At 46.7% G+C, this 15,688-nt stretch overlaps 1 protein-coding gene across 7 annotated transcripts in view; it reads left to right on the plus strand.

Annotated features, from left to right (window-relative positions):
* LOC117361280 (acrosomal protein KIAA1210-like) overlaps positions 1 to 15,688 on the plus strand; it is a 156,027-nt gene that overhangs the window by 138,114 nt on the left and 2,225 nt on the right. For 6 of the 7 annotated variants that reach the window (XM_033946407.1, XM_033946406.1, XM_033946412.1 and 3 more), the window contains one exon: positions 9,487 to 10,174. The exons of the other annotated variant lie outside the window; for it this stretch is intronic. In XM_033946407.1, the coding sequence (XP_033802298.1) occupies positions 9,487 to 9,662 (176 nt within the window). In that variant the 3' untranslated portion in view covers positions 9,663 to 10,174. Of the gene's footprint in view, positions 1 to 9,486; positions 10,175 to 15,688 lie in introns of those variants that run through there. 7 annotated transcript variants of the gene reach the window in all.

Here is a 15,688-nt window from a genome sequence, read left to right on the forward strand (position 1 = left end):
TTTGGCGTGCGCCTCCGTCTTGCGCTCAGTTGTCGGCGCGCGCCTTTGTCTTCCGCGATTATGTCTATGAACCGTAACATGAATGCTGGTAAGAGAATCAGGGTAGTTAGGTGATTCTGTATAGGATGCCCATGTGTGATTCTCAAAAGCCACTTAGGAAGCTGCGGCTGAGACAGGGTATCCTATACAGAATCAGGCCCTCAGTATCCACAGTAGATTTGTGTGTCTCGTGTGTTATTTTACCATTGACTGAGTTTGTTATTATTATTTTAAAACCTGTTCAAACCAGTTTTGGCATAGCTAAAGGAAAACATTCCCCAAATCCACCCTCCGTTTTCCACCTGGGCCATCTCCTCCGGACACAGCCAGTAAGAAAAGACAATGTTCCAGGAGTTCTGTATCTCGGTCTCTTGCGCCATGTTTAACACTCGTTTAAACATACAATATTTCATTCAAGTTAAGCAAATGTTCTCGGCTCATAGAGAGAATGTTTGTATTGTACTGAATAAATAAAGAAGATCTCATTGTGACGTTTTTAATCCTAAATAGGATGAATGTTTACACTTGTGCTAAACAGTGGGTTTTCTAAGTGCTAGATTTCACTCTAAGTCACTGCATGAAAGAGATTCATGGATAATATTCTCAAATAACAATTCAACAGTTGTCAATTCTTAACTGATAGAACTCTGCTCAGAGACATGAAGGCAATATGTTCCGCTTCACCACCCAATCATTGCAGTGTTCAAAACATTTCTACTCCAGTGTGATATTCTCCTTAACTGTTATGTTGCTAGCTACAACGGCTCTGCTTGGCTTCTTATGCAAGTCTAAAGTTGAAAAGCAAATTACTCAAACTTAGCTTTAGAACAGTAGCAAGTTCCGACGTTTGTACTTTAAGAAGAAACCACGCTTAGATGATACAAGCCAACTGTATTTCACATGAGCTTTCACCTCCAGTTTAACTGTGTTTGTTTGTCAGTTCCCTGACGAAGGACCGAAACGTGGCACGTCGGAACCTGCTACTATTTCAAAGCTAAGTTTGAGTGATTTGCTTTTCAACTTTAGACTTGCATAAGAAGCCAAGCAGAGCCGTTGTAGCTAGCAACATAACAGTTAAGGAGACTATCACACTGGAGTAAAAATGTTTTGAACACTGCAATGATTGGGTGGTGAGGCGGAACATATTGCCTTCATGTCTCTGAGCAGAGTTCTATCAGTTAAGAATTGACAACTGTTGAATTGTTATTTGAGAATATTATCCATGAATATCTTTCATGCAGTGACTTTTTTTGTATACAACTAACTTTATTTAGTCACTCAACAGCAACATTTCATTTGTTGATTTTGTTACCCCTTCAGTATTTTTTATATTTCACTCTAAGGCAGGGGTGTCAAAGTCCCTCCTCGAGGGCCGCAATCCAGTCGGGTTTTCAGGATTTCCCCAGTGAATATGCATGAGATCTATTTGCACACACTGCTTTCATGGTATGCTAATAGATCTCATGCATATTCATTGGGGAAATCCTGAAAACCCGACTGGATTGCAGCCCTCGAGGAGGGACTTTGACACCCCCTGCTCTAAGGGGTCCTTTTTACAAAGCTGCGATAAGCGCTAATGATATGGCACAGGGTGCGCTGAAGCATCCTGTGGTAATTTTGCCTTGTACATGGGCTGCTAGGGCTGTCCAGAAAAACCTAAGGTTGGATAAACTGTGCGACTTGAAAGTTTTTCCCATGAATTTGATTGTACTTGATCAGAAAATCATAAAAAAACAATAAATTTTTTACAGCCCATGCTGGGGTCACTCAGAGCCTCTGATTTAAATAAAGATCCATTTTTATTTATTTATTTAAAAATTTATAAACCTCATATTGGCTATGCCAGTGTTTTGTATTTTTTCTCTCTTTTCTATTGTTTTTTAACAGTCAATCAATTAGGGCTCCTTTTACAAAGGTGCACTAGGGGCTTAACGCTGTTTGCCTCGATCACCTGCACCGGGAGCTCGTTCCAAGGATCAACCACTCTCTCGGTGAAGAAATATTTCCTGGTGTCGCCATGAAATTTCCCGCCCCTGAGTTTGAGCGGATGCCCTCTTGTGGCTGAGGGTCCTTTGAGAAAGAGAATCTCGGAAGAGACCATCAGCCACAAGAGGGCATCCGCTCAAACTCAGGGGCGGGAAATTTCATGGCGACACCAGGAAATATTTCTTCACCGAGAGAGTGGTTGATCCTTGGAACGAGCTCCCGGTGCAGGTGATCGAGGCAAACAGCGTGCAAGAATTTAAGAGCAAATGGGATGCCCATGTGGGATCCCTTAGAGGGTTAACCCTTTCAGGACCAAGGGACATATTTGTCCCATAACTTTAAAATCCTATAAATTTTGATTGGGATAGTCTACAGTTCTAAATTTGATATGTATGGATTCCATATGATACTGCCTTTATGTAAACAAACTGGTTCCGACATTCATTCATTAGCGTCGTTGCTAGATTGACGAGAAGATTCACTTGCCACACTGTCCATAAGCCAGAAGTGTGATTTTTTTAAATAAAAATAATGATATTTCACAAAAAAAAATCAATTTTTTGGCATCTGCAAGCCCTTTTTACCATAAAAATGTCGTCAAAACCACAAAAATTGGCCTACGATCCTTATGGTCCTGAAAGGGTTAAGCCAAGGGAACCTGTTACCAGGAGTGGAATCCCTAGGATAGTAGACTTGGGGGTGGGTCAGTAGAGTGGGCAGACCTGATGGGCTATGGCCCTTATCTGCCGTCATCTTCTGTTTCTATGTAATAGCGCGCGCTAAATTGCCGTGCGCGCTAGCCGCTACCGCCTCCTTTTGAGCAGACTGTAGATTTTCAGCTAGCGCACGCTATAGCACGCGCTAATCCTGTGCGTGCGATAAAACCGCTAGCGCACCTTCGTAAAAGGAGCCATTAATTTATAAACCTGTGCAGTAGACTCCCCACCCCCCAACAGTTTGAAAAATCCTAAGAGGTGATTGATTACTTATCTTGAGCACGCTCCATTTCTCGTATGTGCCGTCTAATAAACAGCCGAAACCAAAACCGGAGCTCTACTGCACAAGTTTATAAATTAATTGATTGGCTATTAAAAAACAATAGAAAAGAGAGGAAAAAAAATACAAAACAAAAAAATAATTAATATACAGGGTCCGGCTTTTTGGCCAATGATCGAACTATGGAGCAAAAACATGGAACTGACAGTGCTAGTTGATGATAAGACTTCGCGTAGAGCTCCAAATCGAGGCCTTTTTCCTGAAGATAGATTAATCAATACGCTGTATCAGTGTTGACTCTAGACACCCCCCCCCCCCGACTGAGTGGATTATATGATATTTAAGTTATATTGATTATCCCAGGACAAGCAGGCAGCATATTCTTTACGCATGGGTGACGTCACCGACGGAGCCCTCGGTACGGACCTTTTTACTAGAAAGTTCTAGTTGGCCGCACCGCGCGTGCGCGAGTGCCTTCCCGCCCGACGGAGGAGTGCGTGGTCCCCAGTTTCTTCGTTTCCGCGGAGCGAAGAAGACGTGTGTTTTTTCAACAGAGTTGAAATCCTCCTTTTGCCTTCCCGCTCGCGTTATTTTTTTCGGTTTTTCACCTTCGGGTACTTTTTTCTTCCCAATTCCAAAAAAAAAAAAAAAAAAAAAATCTTTCTTTTGTTTTATTTTTTCGTTCCTACCCCGGCGGGGCCTATTGCCACGATCCAGGCCTCGGGGTTTGATTTTGCGGAGGCCGTGTTTCCATTCATGCCCCCGCAGCCAGGTTTTAAGAAGTGCCAGCGGTGTGCACGCCCGATCTCCCTCACTGACCCACACAATTGGTGCTTGCAGTGTCTGGGACCAGAGCATCGGGCGGACTCCTGCACCCGCTGTGCCACTCTCAAAAAGCGCACGTTGAAGAATCGTCAAATCCAACAAAATTTACTTTTCGGCACCGGCCCGTCTATGGATTCGACATCTTCATCTGCGGCACCGTCGAAATCGACACCGACCACTTCGACGCCGCCTGAGACGACGTCGGCGCCTCCGGCGCCAGGTAAGCCGGCTAAGAAGCCTTCCACCCTTGAGCGCCCTCCCGCCTCGGGGACGGCACCAGTCCTCTCGGCTCCACGCCGGGCCAAGAAACGCTCCACTCCGATATCGGTGAGTGCCTCGTCATCGGCACCCTCATCGCCGGAGTGTAGAGCGGCACCCAAGGAACCAAAAAAGAAAAAAGTGGTTCCGGTGCCTCCCCTGGATGACCGCATTGCGGCCATCCTCCAGGACAAGTTGCAAGAACAACTCCACCAGCAACTTCAGCAGCTCTTACCATCTATCTTGGCACCGCTGCTCTCGGTACCAGACCGGCCCGAGCCCCGCACCGTCCAACCGGTATCCACTCCATTGGTACCTATGGACTCCTCCATGCCCATTCTCTCGGCACCGCATCTCCATTCCCATACCGAGCCAGTCGCCTTAACGACGACGGATCCTCCTCGGGACCGAGCAGGACACCGGTCTTCCCATGACCCGGACCGGCACCGGTCTTCCCAAGACCCGGACCGGCACCGTTCTTCCCGGGATCGGGACAGACACAGGTCTACATCGCCAGGAAATGTCTCGGTACGCTCAGGCAAGTCTTTGTCTAAGACTCACCATGCCGACCCGTCCACTCCGGTCTCTCGACACGCAACCACCGATGTCAGAGACCCGGACCTATGGGAAGAATCCCCCCCCGGTACCGAGGAGGATGCATCGTCGTCGGACGAAGAGCCTTCCGCACCCGAGACCACTTCCAAACCTGAACAATCTTCCTTCTCTAAATTTCTCAGGGAGTTGTCAGGGGCTTTGTCTTTGCCATTGGAATCTGACTCCAAAAAGTCACAAGCTTTCCTGGAGGCTCTGGATTTCGATCAACCTCCCAAGGAGTTCCTAAAGTTACCTGTTCACGATATCCTACGGGAAACTTTTTATAAAAATTGGGAGAACCCGCTAACTGTCCCTGGGGCCCCCCGTAAATTGGACAGTCTCTATAGAGTCATACCAATCCCAGGTTTTGATAAACCCCAACTGCCCCACGAGTCTCTCCTGGTAGAATCCACCTTGAAAAAGACTCAGGGCACCAGTGTGTATGCCTCCACCCCTCCTGGCAGAGAAGGAAAAACTATGGACAAATTTGGCAAACGGCTCTACCAAAATGCCATGCTTGCCAATAGGGCAAACAACTACTCCTTCCATTTTTCCTTCTACCTGAAACATCTGGTAATGCAACTCTCCTCCATGCAAAAATACATGCCGGAGCACAAGGTCCCTCTTTTCCAGCAGCACATCTCCAGCCTGCTTCAACTGAGGAAGTTCATGGTGCGCTCTGTCTATGACTCCTTTGAGCTCTCCTCCCGTGCATCTGCCATCGCTGTGGCTATGCGCCGCCTGGCCTGGCTCAGGGTCTCTGATCTAGACGTCAACCATCAGGACCGTCTAGCCAACGCCCCATGTCTGGGAGATGAACTATTCGGAGAGTCCCTGGATAACTCAGAAGCTCTCCGCCCATGAGACCAGATGGGATACTCTCATTAAACCAAAGAAAAAGACTCCTCCTGCTCGTCCTTATAGACCGCAGACATCATATCAACGCAGGTTCTCGGCCAGACCGCTCAACCCACCTGCACAGCAACCTAGGCGGGCCCGCCAGCACCAACACACCCAGGCTCGTGCCCAGCCTAATCAACCTGCCAAGCCTCTTCCTCCTGCCAAACCTTCTCAGCCCTTTTGACTCCTCTCTCCAGGGCTTAGCCAGTCTTCCACCCTCATTGCCTCTTCCTCAGCCAATCGGAGGCAGGCTCCACATTTTCTTCAGCCGTTGGGAGGTCATCACATCGGACCAGTGGGTCCTCAACATCATCCGCCACGGCTACTCCCTCAACTTCCAGACTCTTCCGCCAGACAATCCTCCCGTCGAGTCTGCTTCTCTCTCAACTCAAACCCCCCTCCTCCTGAGGGAGGTTCAATCCCTCCTCCTTCTCAATGCCATCGAAGAAGTACCTCCAGATCAAAGGGGTCAGGGATTCTACTCCCGCTACTTCCTGGTACCCAAAAAGACAGGAGACCTTCGTCCCATTCTCGATCTCAGGGACCTCAACAAGTGTCTAGTCAAGGAGAAGTTCAGAATGCTCTCCCTTGCCACGCTTTACCCTCATCTCTCTCACAACGACTGGCTATGTTCCCTGGACCTCAAAGAGGCCTACACTCACATACCAATCAATCCAACTTCACGTCGCTACCTGCGATTCCAGGTGCACCATCGCCATTATCAGTACAAGGTGCTACCTTTTGGCCTCGCTTCATCACCCAGGGTGTTCACCAAATGCCTCATTGTGGCGGCGGCCTTCCTCAGGTCTCACAACCTCCAAGTGTTTCCCTACTTGGACGATTGGTTAGTGAAAGCTCCTACGTCTCCTCTTGTGCTACAAGCCACTCAACATACCATCTCTCTTCTCCATCTACTGGGGTTCGAGATCAACTACCCCAAGTCGCATCTGCTTCCCACACAGCGCCTTCAGTTCATCGGAGCAGTTCTCGATACCACACTAATGAGGGCATTCTTCCCCTCCGATCGTCGACGGACTCTGCTCCACCTCTGTCATCAGGTGCTCCTTCATCAAACCATCCCAGCTCGACAGATGATGGTCCTCCTGGGACACATGGCATCAACGGTGCATGTGCTTCCCTTAGCACGACTCCACCTCAGGACACCTCAATGGACTCTGGCCGACCAGTGGTCACAGACCTCGAATCTTCTTTCTCATCCCATCTCTGTGACATCATCTCTTCAGCGATCTCTACAATGGTGGTTGAACTCCTCAAATCTTTCCAGGGGCCTTCTGTTGCATCTGCCCCCACATTCCATGATCATCACCACGGATGCCTCCCCTTATGCATGGGGAGCTCACCTGGGAGACCTACGCACCCAGGGTCTTTGGACCCCACAGGAGCGTCGACATCACATCAATTTTCTAGAACTACGAGCCATGTTCTATGCTCTCAAGGCCTTCCAGCACCTTCTTTGTCCTCAGGTTCTGCTCCTGTGCACGGACAACCAAGTCGCCATGTACTACATAAACAAACAGGGCGGCACAGGATCTCGCCTCCTTTGTCAGGAGGCTCTTCGTATTTGGACCTGGGCCACGGCCCGCAGTCTCTTCCTCAAGGCGGTCTATATCCAGGGCGAACAGAACTCCCTGGCCGACAATCTCAGCCGCATCCTTCAACCTCACGAGTGGACTTTAGATCCTCCCACGCTCCACTCCATCTTTGCTCGCTGGGGCACTCCGCAAGTGGACTTATTCGCAGCTCCTCACAACCATCAGCTGCCCCAGTTCTGCTCCAGACTCTTCTCTCCTCGCCGTCTGGCCCCGGATGCATTCCTACTCGACTGGACGGATCGGTTCCTCTATGCCTTTCCTCCACTACCTCTGATGTTGCGGACTTTATTCAAACTCCGCAGGGACAGAGCCACCATGATCCTCATAGCCCCCCGGTGGCCTCGTCAACACTGGTTCTCCCTCCTGCTTCAACTCAGCTCCAGGGAGCCCATTCCTCTACCTGTGTTTCCTACTCTACTTACACAGCAGCATCAGTCTCTACTACATCCCAATCTGTCTTCACTCCACCTGACAGCTTGGTTTCTCTCGGGCTGACCTCTCCAGGAAATCTGTCTCAGCCTGTTCGTCTCGTTTTAGACGCCTCCAGGAAACCAGCCACCCTTCAATGCTACCATCAGAAGTGGACCAGGTTCTCCTCTTGGTGTCTCCGGCATCATCACAATCCCACCTCCTTAGCGGTGGAACCTGTTCTGGACTACTTGCTCTCCCTGTCCAACGCAGGCCTCAAGTCTACCTCAATCAGAGTCCATCTCAGTGCCATCACGGCTTTTCATGAACCTGTCCTGGGAAAACCCCTCACGGCTCACCCTCTGGTTTCCCGATTCATGAGGGGTCTCTTCAACATCAAACCACCTCTACAACCTCCTCCGGTCGTCTGGGACCTGAATGTGGTTTTGTCTGCCCTCATGAAACCTCCTTTTGAGCCTCTTGCCACAACTTCGCTCAAATTTCTAACCTGGAAGGTGCTTTTCCTCATTGCCATCACCTCTGCCAGGAGGGTCAGTGAGCTTCATGCACTGGTAGCTGATCCACCGTTCACTATCTTTCATCATGACAAGGTGGTTCTGCGTACCCATCCAAAGTTCCTCCCCAAGGTGGTCTCGGCCTTTCACCTTAACCAATCCATTGTGTTGCCTGTTTTCTTCCCGAAACCCCATTCCCACCCCGGGGAACAGGCACTGCACACTCTTGACTGCAAGCGTGCCCTGGCTTACTATCTTGATCGTACAAGGGCTCACCGCTTGTCCCCTCAGCTCTTCCTGACCTTTGACCCGAATCGTTTGGGTCGTCCGGTCTCTAAACGAACGCTATCCAACTGGCTTGCAGCTTGCATCGCGTTCTGTTATGCTCGGGCCGGTCTGTCACTGGACGGTGCTGTCACGGCCCACAGAGTGAGAGCTATGGCCGCTTCTGTTGCTTTCCTCCGTTCCACACCCATTGAGGAGATCTGCAAAGCGGCCACTTGGTCCTCAGTTCACACATTCACTACTCACTACTGTCTGGATGTTTTCTCCAGACGGGATGGGCTCTTCGGCCAATCTGTACTTCAGAATTTATTTTCCTAATGGCCAACCATCCCTCCTCCCTCTTTGTTAGCTTGGAGGTCACCCATGCGTAAAGAATATGCTGCCTGCTTGTCCTGGGATAAAGCACAGTTACTTACCGTAACAGGTGTTATCCAGGGACAGCAGGCAGATATTCTTACGTCCCACCCTCCTCCCCGGGTTGGCTTCTTAGCTGGCTTATACTAACTGGGGACCACGCACTCCTCCGTCGGGCGGGAAGGCACTCGCGCACGCGCGGTGCGGCCAACTAGAACTTTCTAGTAAAAAGGTCCGTACCGAGGGCTCCGTCGGTGACGTCACCCATGCGTAAAGAATATCTGCCTGCTGTCCCTGGATAACACCTGTTACGGTAAGTAACTGTGCTTTATTTGTACCACTTGGGTAGATATATACCTTGAGATATTAAGTTATTGAATAGACCCCGGTCATTAAAGTCCAAATCTGCATGGGGAAATTATTCAAAAAGGAGGAAAAAGCCTCAGATCCCCATGAGGATTTGGACTTTAATGACCGAGGTCTATTCAATAACTTAGCCATATTTATGAGAGGGGGGAGGAGGGAGGGGGGAGGGGGTTATCCCTTTTGTATAAGTCTTTCCAACTTCCATCGGGTTGGAAAGAATGAAAATGATACCAGTTGTTCCCAGACAGTGCCAAGATCTAAAACCCCATCTTATCCCAAAATAGCAGTCCAGTGAAAGCCTCTTAAAGATTATGGAGTATTGAAAGTGAAATGTTTTTGGGTTTCAGCTGCCTCGGGTGGACTTGAATGTCCCGCATTGAACTTGGTTCCTGTTACTGAAAAGGACGATGGACTATCCTCAAGCCCACCACTGACACCGAACAGCTCTGCTGAACCACCCTGGATGTCCCTGGCCAAGAAGAAACACAAAGCATGGAGCGAGATGCCGCAGATTGTGCAATAGTGATAATATGGGCGGTTCTTTTTTATGCTAATTCTGTAGAAGAGGTGGTGGTTGTTTTTTTTTTAAATGATCATTTTAAACAAATATGAAGAAATTAGAACTCTGACTGACCTGCAGTTCCAGATGTGTGAAGACATCGTTCACGGAGCTCATAGCCTATACATTCTGTTGTGTACATTTAATGGCATTTAGCTGGAGATGACGGGGCTCCAGACCCATTCTTTGGATCTGCAGTGTTTTCCTGGGAAACGAGGAGAGCTTTGCAATTAAAAGAAGCAGAAGCAACAGACAAGCACACTCAGCTGTCGGACATGTGCATTGCGTAGCACTGTACCCAGCTAAAGACCAATGACAAGCCTTTGCAGTGGGCATTTGGCATCTGGGTAGGAGCAATTTGTACATCAGAGAAGGCGGTTCATAGACAATGGCGCGAAAGACAAAGGCGCGCGCCGACAACTCAGCGCAAGATAGAGGCGCGCGCCGCTCAAAATTACAGTTTTTAGGTGCTCCGACGGGGGATTTTGTTGGGGGGACCCCCCCCCACTTTATTTAATAGACATCGCGCCGGCGTTATGGGGGATTTGAGGGGTTGTAACCCTCCACATTTTACTGTAAACTTAACTTTTTCCCTAAAAACAGGGAAAAAGTTAAGTTTTCAGTAAAATGTGGGGGGTTACAACCCCCCACACCCCCCACTACGCGGCGCGATGTCTACTAAGTAAAGTGGGGGGGGTTCCCCCCCACACACCCCCGTCGGAGCCCTAAAAACAGTAATTTAGAGCGGCGTGCGCCTCCACGCTGCGCTCAATTGTCTGGGCGCGCCTTTGTCCCGGCGCGCTTTTGACCTGACACCGAGAAGGCTGATATGATATAGTAAATGTGATCTTTTCTAATACTGTATATGCATATTCCGCAAGCATTGGATTGTAAGCTGCTGTCGGCTAGAATTTTGCTCCTTCTGTCTCCAAAGGAACAGAACCTCCTCCCCAACCCCTGTGTTTTGAAACCGTGTTTTAAAAAGCTTTTCAGTATGGACCACTAACCATGCACAAAGGGAAAGTAACAGAATGCCAAAAACATTCCACCGATGTTGGTCTGCAGTACTAACTTAGCCATAGACCGTGCACTTATTTTTGTATTCTTTCAAGAATAATATTTTTACTTATAAATGCAAGGTAGTATTACACTCTTTAAAGACTTTCTGTAAAAGCAGTGCCAAAAATGTGTGCTTTTCCAGCCTCTGCAGTTGGCAGCACCTTTGCTAAAAGCTAGAGAGAGAGAGTGTGTCATTTCTAAAGTTCTCTGTGCAGGTCTCTTGGAAAAGCCTTTCCAGTATTTGCAGATATTAGCACTCTCTCTCTCTTGACTGTAAAACTTTTTTTTTCTCCTTGATAAAAATCCTTGCTAGAAGCAGAAAAAAATATCTTAAATGTGTTGCCCCAGTCAGATTAGCTCATTTGGATTTCTTGGAGGCTAAGGCATCCCGGGCTTCCTCTCTGCCCCTGATTGTGTACTGGAAAACATTTGGGTGTTCAGTGGGCGGGCCCAAGTGAGAAGGGCCCTGTCCGCTTTGAGCTCAGGCCCACCCCAAATTGGTACACCTTTGCTATGGCCGGTGAGGATCCCCAAGCCCCACAGCTGGCAACCTCCCCTTGGCTAGAATTCTAACAAACTGGGCAGCTGATGGCAATATAACAGCCATTGGCATCACCAACTCCCCTCCTCCCCCCCCCCTGCCACCATGCATGTGTGGAGGGGCCTGTAACTGCTTGGGGGGAACTGCTGCTGGATGCCCAGCTTAGAAGAGTTCTAACTGAAAAAGGGTCTTATTTGAGGTGGGGGTGGGGGTGGAGATAAAATTTTGTGCCCACCTGCTTTGGTCTTAGGGCCACCCCAAGATTTGCTGTTTGACTATGTCTCTGGTTCAGCTAGCATCTGAGCCCACGTCCACTCCCCAAGACCACTGTGAAATTCAAGGGCCACCCCAAGATTTGCTGTTTGACTATGTCTCTGGTTCAGCTAGCATCTGAGCCCACGTCCACTCCCCAAGACCACTGTGAAATTCAAGGGCCACCCCAAGATTTGCTGTTTGACTATGTCTGGTTCAGCTAGCATCTGAGCCCACGTCCACTCCCCAAGACCACTGTGAAATTCAAGGCTGCCTGCTTCTAGAAAACAAAGATCAACTGTAATAAAGACTTTTGCAACTAATAATGTTTTGAAGCTCTACTGAACTCTCAGATGCCTGCTCTGGTGAATCATCAAAGATTTCTATCCAGAATTGCAGGAGAAGGTATCATTCATTGAGTACAGTAAGAAAATTAATTGTGCTTCGATAAAGAGTGTGCTTAAGTAAACTTATTAAATAAATAATGTCGAAAGACTCAAACATCACACTTATCTTATTGCTTTTCAAGTGCCGATGTCAGATTCATTGTAGTCAGATACTATCCCTACGGGGACCTGTTTCATCATCTATGGCTTCATCAGGGGTCAAAATTGTGCAGCTTAGCTCGATTATGGAGACAAAATGGCCCATAGGGATAGTATCTGACTACAATGAATCTAACATCGGCACGTGAAAAGCAATAAGATAAGTGTGATGTTTGAGTCTTTCGACATTATTTATTTAATAAGTTTACTTAAGCACAATCTTTATTGAAGCACAATTAATTTTCTTACTTTACTCAATGAATGATACCTTCTCCTGCAATTCTGGATAGAAATCTTTGATGATTCACCAGAGCAGGCATCTGAGAGTTCAGTAGAGCTTCAAAACATTATTAGTTGCACAAGTCTTTATTACAGTTGATCTTTGGATTTATCAGACTTGTTTCCATTGATATCGATTGAGTGCTTCTAGAAAACAGCCATTACGGTTTTTGGGGTGAAGAAACTTGAGAACATGAAGATGGCAAACTATGTTAAATAATAACGCAAACCTTGTGCCCTTTAAACTGTACTTAGCTGTACATTAGCTCAGTGCAATATTACACTTGTGAATATTTTTTTAACTGGTTTTCTAATCAAATTTAAAAATGAATTACCTTTAGCAAATGAGTTAGATAACATTTTTTTAAAAAAAATAAACATTTTAGCCAAAGTTACTTCTGTGAATGTTACAATGTGAAACATAAATAAATAGCCAACCTTATTAATGCATCATCTTTCGTTATCTAGCACCTGATTCAGGCTGGGCCAAAACGCCTTGTGTTTGAATTCTCAGCAAAGAAAGAGACATTCATTTTCTCACTGTGGTTTAAGGATGGTCAGGAACAGGCCCACCCCTAAGTCACGCAGTGCCCTCTGATCTCCAGATTCTATAAAACTGCGCGCCCAAACTTCTGACTAGCGTGCAAATTTGGGCAAGCAGCTTTATGAAACAGTGTCAGCCGTGTGTTCCTATGAGCGTCGGAACATTTAGTGCTCTGAGCTGTGGTAGAAACTGCCATCATGGCTTAATAAAAGAGAGACTCCCCTCTTTTTACAAAGCTGGGTTAGCGGCACCGAAGTCCATTATTTCCCAATGGGCTTCGGTGAAATCGACTTTGTAAAAGATGCCAATTAACCTTAAGTACCAATAGGCGCTAATTCTATAAAGTCCACCTAAAGTTAAGCGCCAATATCAGCACCTATTCTATAAAACATAGGCACCCTTTATAGAATCACACTCAGCGTCGCCTAAGCGTGCCTAGGTGTCGTTCGGCATCCTAGCCATTTATGCCAGGGCTTTATATGCCTAAAGTTAGGTGCCAATTTCAGAGCCCAACGGCACCTGATTCACAGAGAGGTGCCTAACTCAAAACCGCCCCCCCATGATCCACCCCCCTAACCACAACCGGTTTTAGTGCAGGCACTTTGGGATCGGCGCCTACTTTTTTTATAGAATTAAAATGTTTGTAGTTAGGTGCGTAACTTTCAATTAAGTTCATTTAAGGCCGATTGTGAGGTGCTGAGTGCCGATATCAGCACTGATCAAGCCTATTCATTTAAATTAGGCCTAACTTTAGGCAGGCTTTATAGAATCAGGGCCTTAGCGTCTACATGCTATAGCATGCAGCGACCAAAGGAGGCGCACGTGGGCGGGTCAGGAAAATATCTTGCAGTTGTGTTCGCAAATGAGAGAATATTATCACACATGGAACTGCCAACTTTAGGCATGACTGTTTAGCTCGAGTCTAAAGTTAGGGGTGCACTTGCCGATCTAAGTTCTATAATGACAATTTCATGTGCAATTGGTGTTTTTTCCCCCCATATATTTATTTTACGCAAGTGTGTTCACTTTCCTAAATCTACCCCTATCTGTGCGTGGGGGGGGGAGGGTAGACGAGGGAATCTCTGAAGATGCTTTCTCTGTCCACGTGGCTCTCTCCCCAATCCACTGCTCAGCTCCTTCGTCAGCTGATTGGCAGTGTCCAATAAGGTAGACGGCCACCTGGATGGTGCAGGCATCCCTTGAACACTGGGTAACCCTTTGAGCATGGCACTGCCTTGTGTCGGGGCACAGGTTGTCCACTGCAAAAGTAGTTGGTGAAGCATAGCACAAATGAGTTTACAAAACAGGCACTTCTGAAAGACACATGCCTTCACGTGCAAGGTTTTCTGGGACTCCATGTATAGTCGTGCACTTGTAACAAAACTTGTTTACTGTAGCTGACTGACCTATTTTGTAATATAATCTTTTTGCTTTTTATGTGTATATGTATCCAATTTGTGTAATTCTCACCTTTTTGTATTGCATTATGCCACACCGTGTTTTTTTTATTAAACTCTATCATTTATTATCCTGGTGTTTATTAGGAACAGATTTAGATGGATTGTATGTATCTTTGTAATGTAGAAGTTATTATATGCGTCTTGTGGCCTTAACTGACACCTTTTCAGTTGCTGCTGAAGGTGAGTTTCCATGACCTCAGAAGGCATAAGTTCTAATGTTATACCTAAGACAATGGAAGGTTAAGTGACTTCTCAAGGTCACAAGGAGGATAAATAAGGAAGTGAATCTTGAGCCTTGGTTTTCCAATGATCTAACAACTAGTTAATCCTGAACAGCAGCACTGAGTAGAGAATGGCACGGGGACAAATTTTTCCCCGTCCCCACAGGAACTTATTTTCCCATCCCACTGAGTTCTTTTCCTGCCCCAGCCCCATTCCTGCAAGCTCCGTCCTCATCTGCACAGGCCTCAAACACTTTAAATAATAAGTGTCTGAGGCTTGTGCAGTTAAAGGCAGAGCTTGTAGATAGTATTATTGTACATCCAAAGTCTGATTTCCTGATTTCTTGAAGAGTCTAGTTAAGGCTTTTGCCTTCATAACATTTTTGTTGAGGGCCTCTCTATGTTGTGCACATGTGGGATTCTGCAGCATACAATATCTTGTATATAGAGATCTCTAGAAGCCCTGTTTGTTATAGCAGCAAAACATGTTGAATCCTGCTTCCAGCCAAGAAATATAACCTGACCAGACAATATAGATCAGCACTAGAATCTGGGAATTATGCTTGTTAATATCCTGTCTGTATCCTGAAAATTTATTTTATGTTTCTGCTGTTATAATGTAAATTTCTTTCTTTCTTTTAACTACTTAAGGGAGGCTAATTCTATTTATGTGTGTTATCTAGTGCAGGTTCTGTTGCATTAACAGCATTAGTAAGCATTAACTGTTAATACATAACCCTCTTAGTCCCCCTCCTTTACAAAGATGCCCTAGCGTTTTTAGCGCCAGCCGTGGCAGTAAGAACTTCGACACTCATAGGAATTCTATGAGCATCGGAGTTCTTACTGCCATGGCCAGCGCTAAAATCGCTAGCACGGCTTTCTAAAGGAGGTCCAGTATTACTTTGGCAACACATGTAAAATTATGATGCCAAATAAAGTGATTGTAATCTTAATCTGAGCCTTTCTAAACAAGTGATGTAGTTAGCCTAAATAACCATTAGATGGCACTGGAGGATTAGATAAACCTCAATGCCCAGATTTCTAGGTGTGAACCTTCAGCCATGTACACCTCCTTCTATTAACCTTATA

The sequence above is a fragment of the Geotrypetes seraphini genome, chromosome 5 (assembly GCF_902459505.1).
Source record: "Geotrypetes seraphini chromosome 5, aGeoSer1.1, whole genome shotgun sequence".
Lineage (NCBI taxonomy): Eukaryota > Metazoa > Chordata > Amphibia > Gymnophiona > Dermophiidae > Geotrypetes > Geotrypetes seraphini.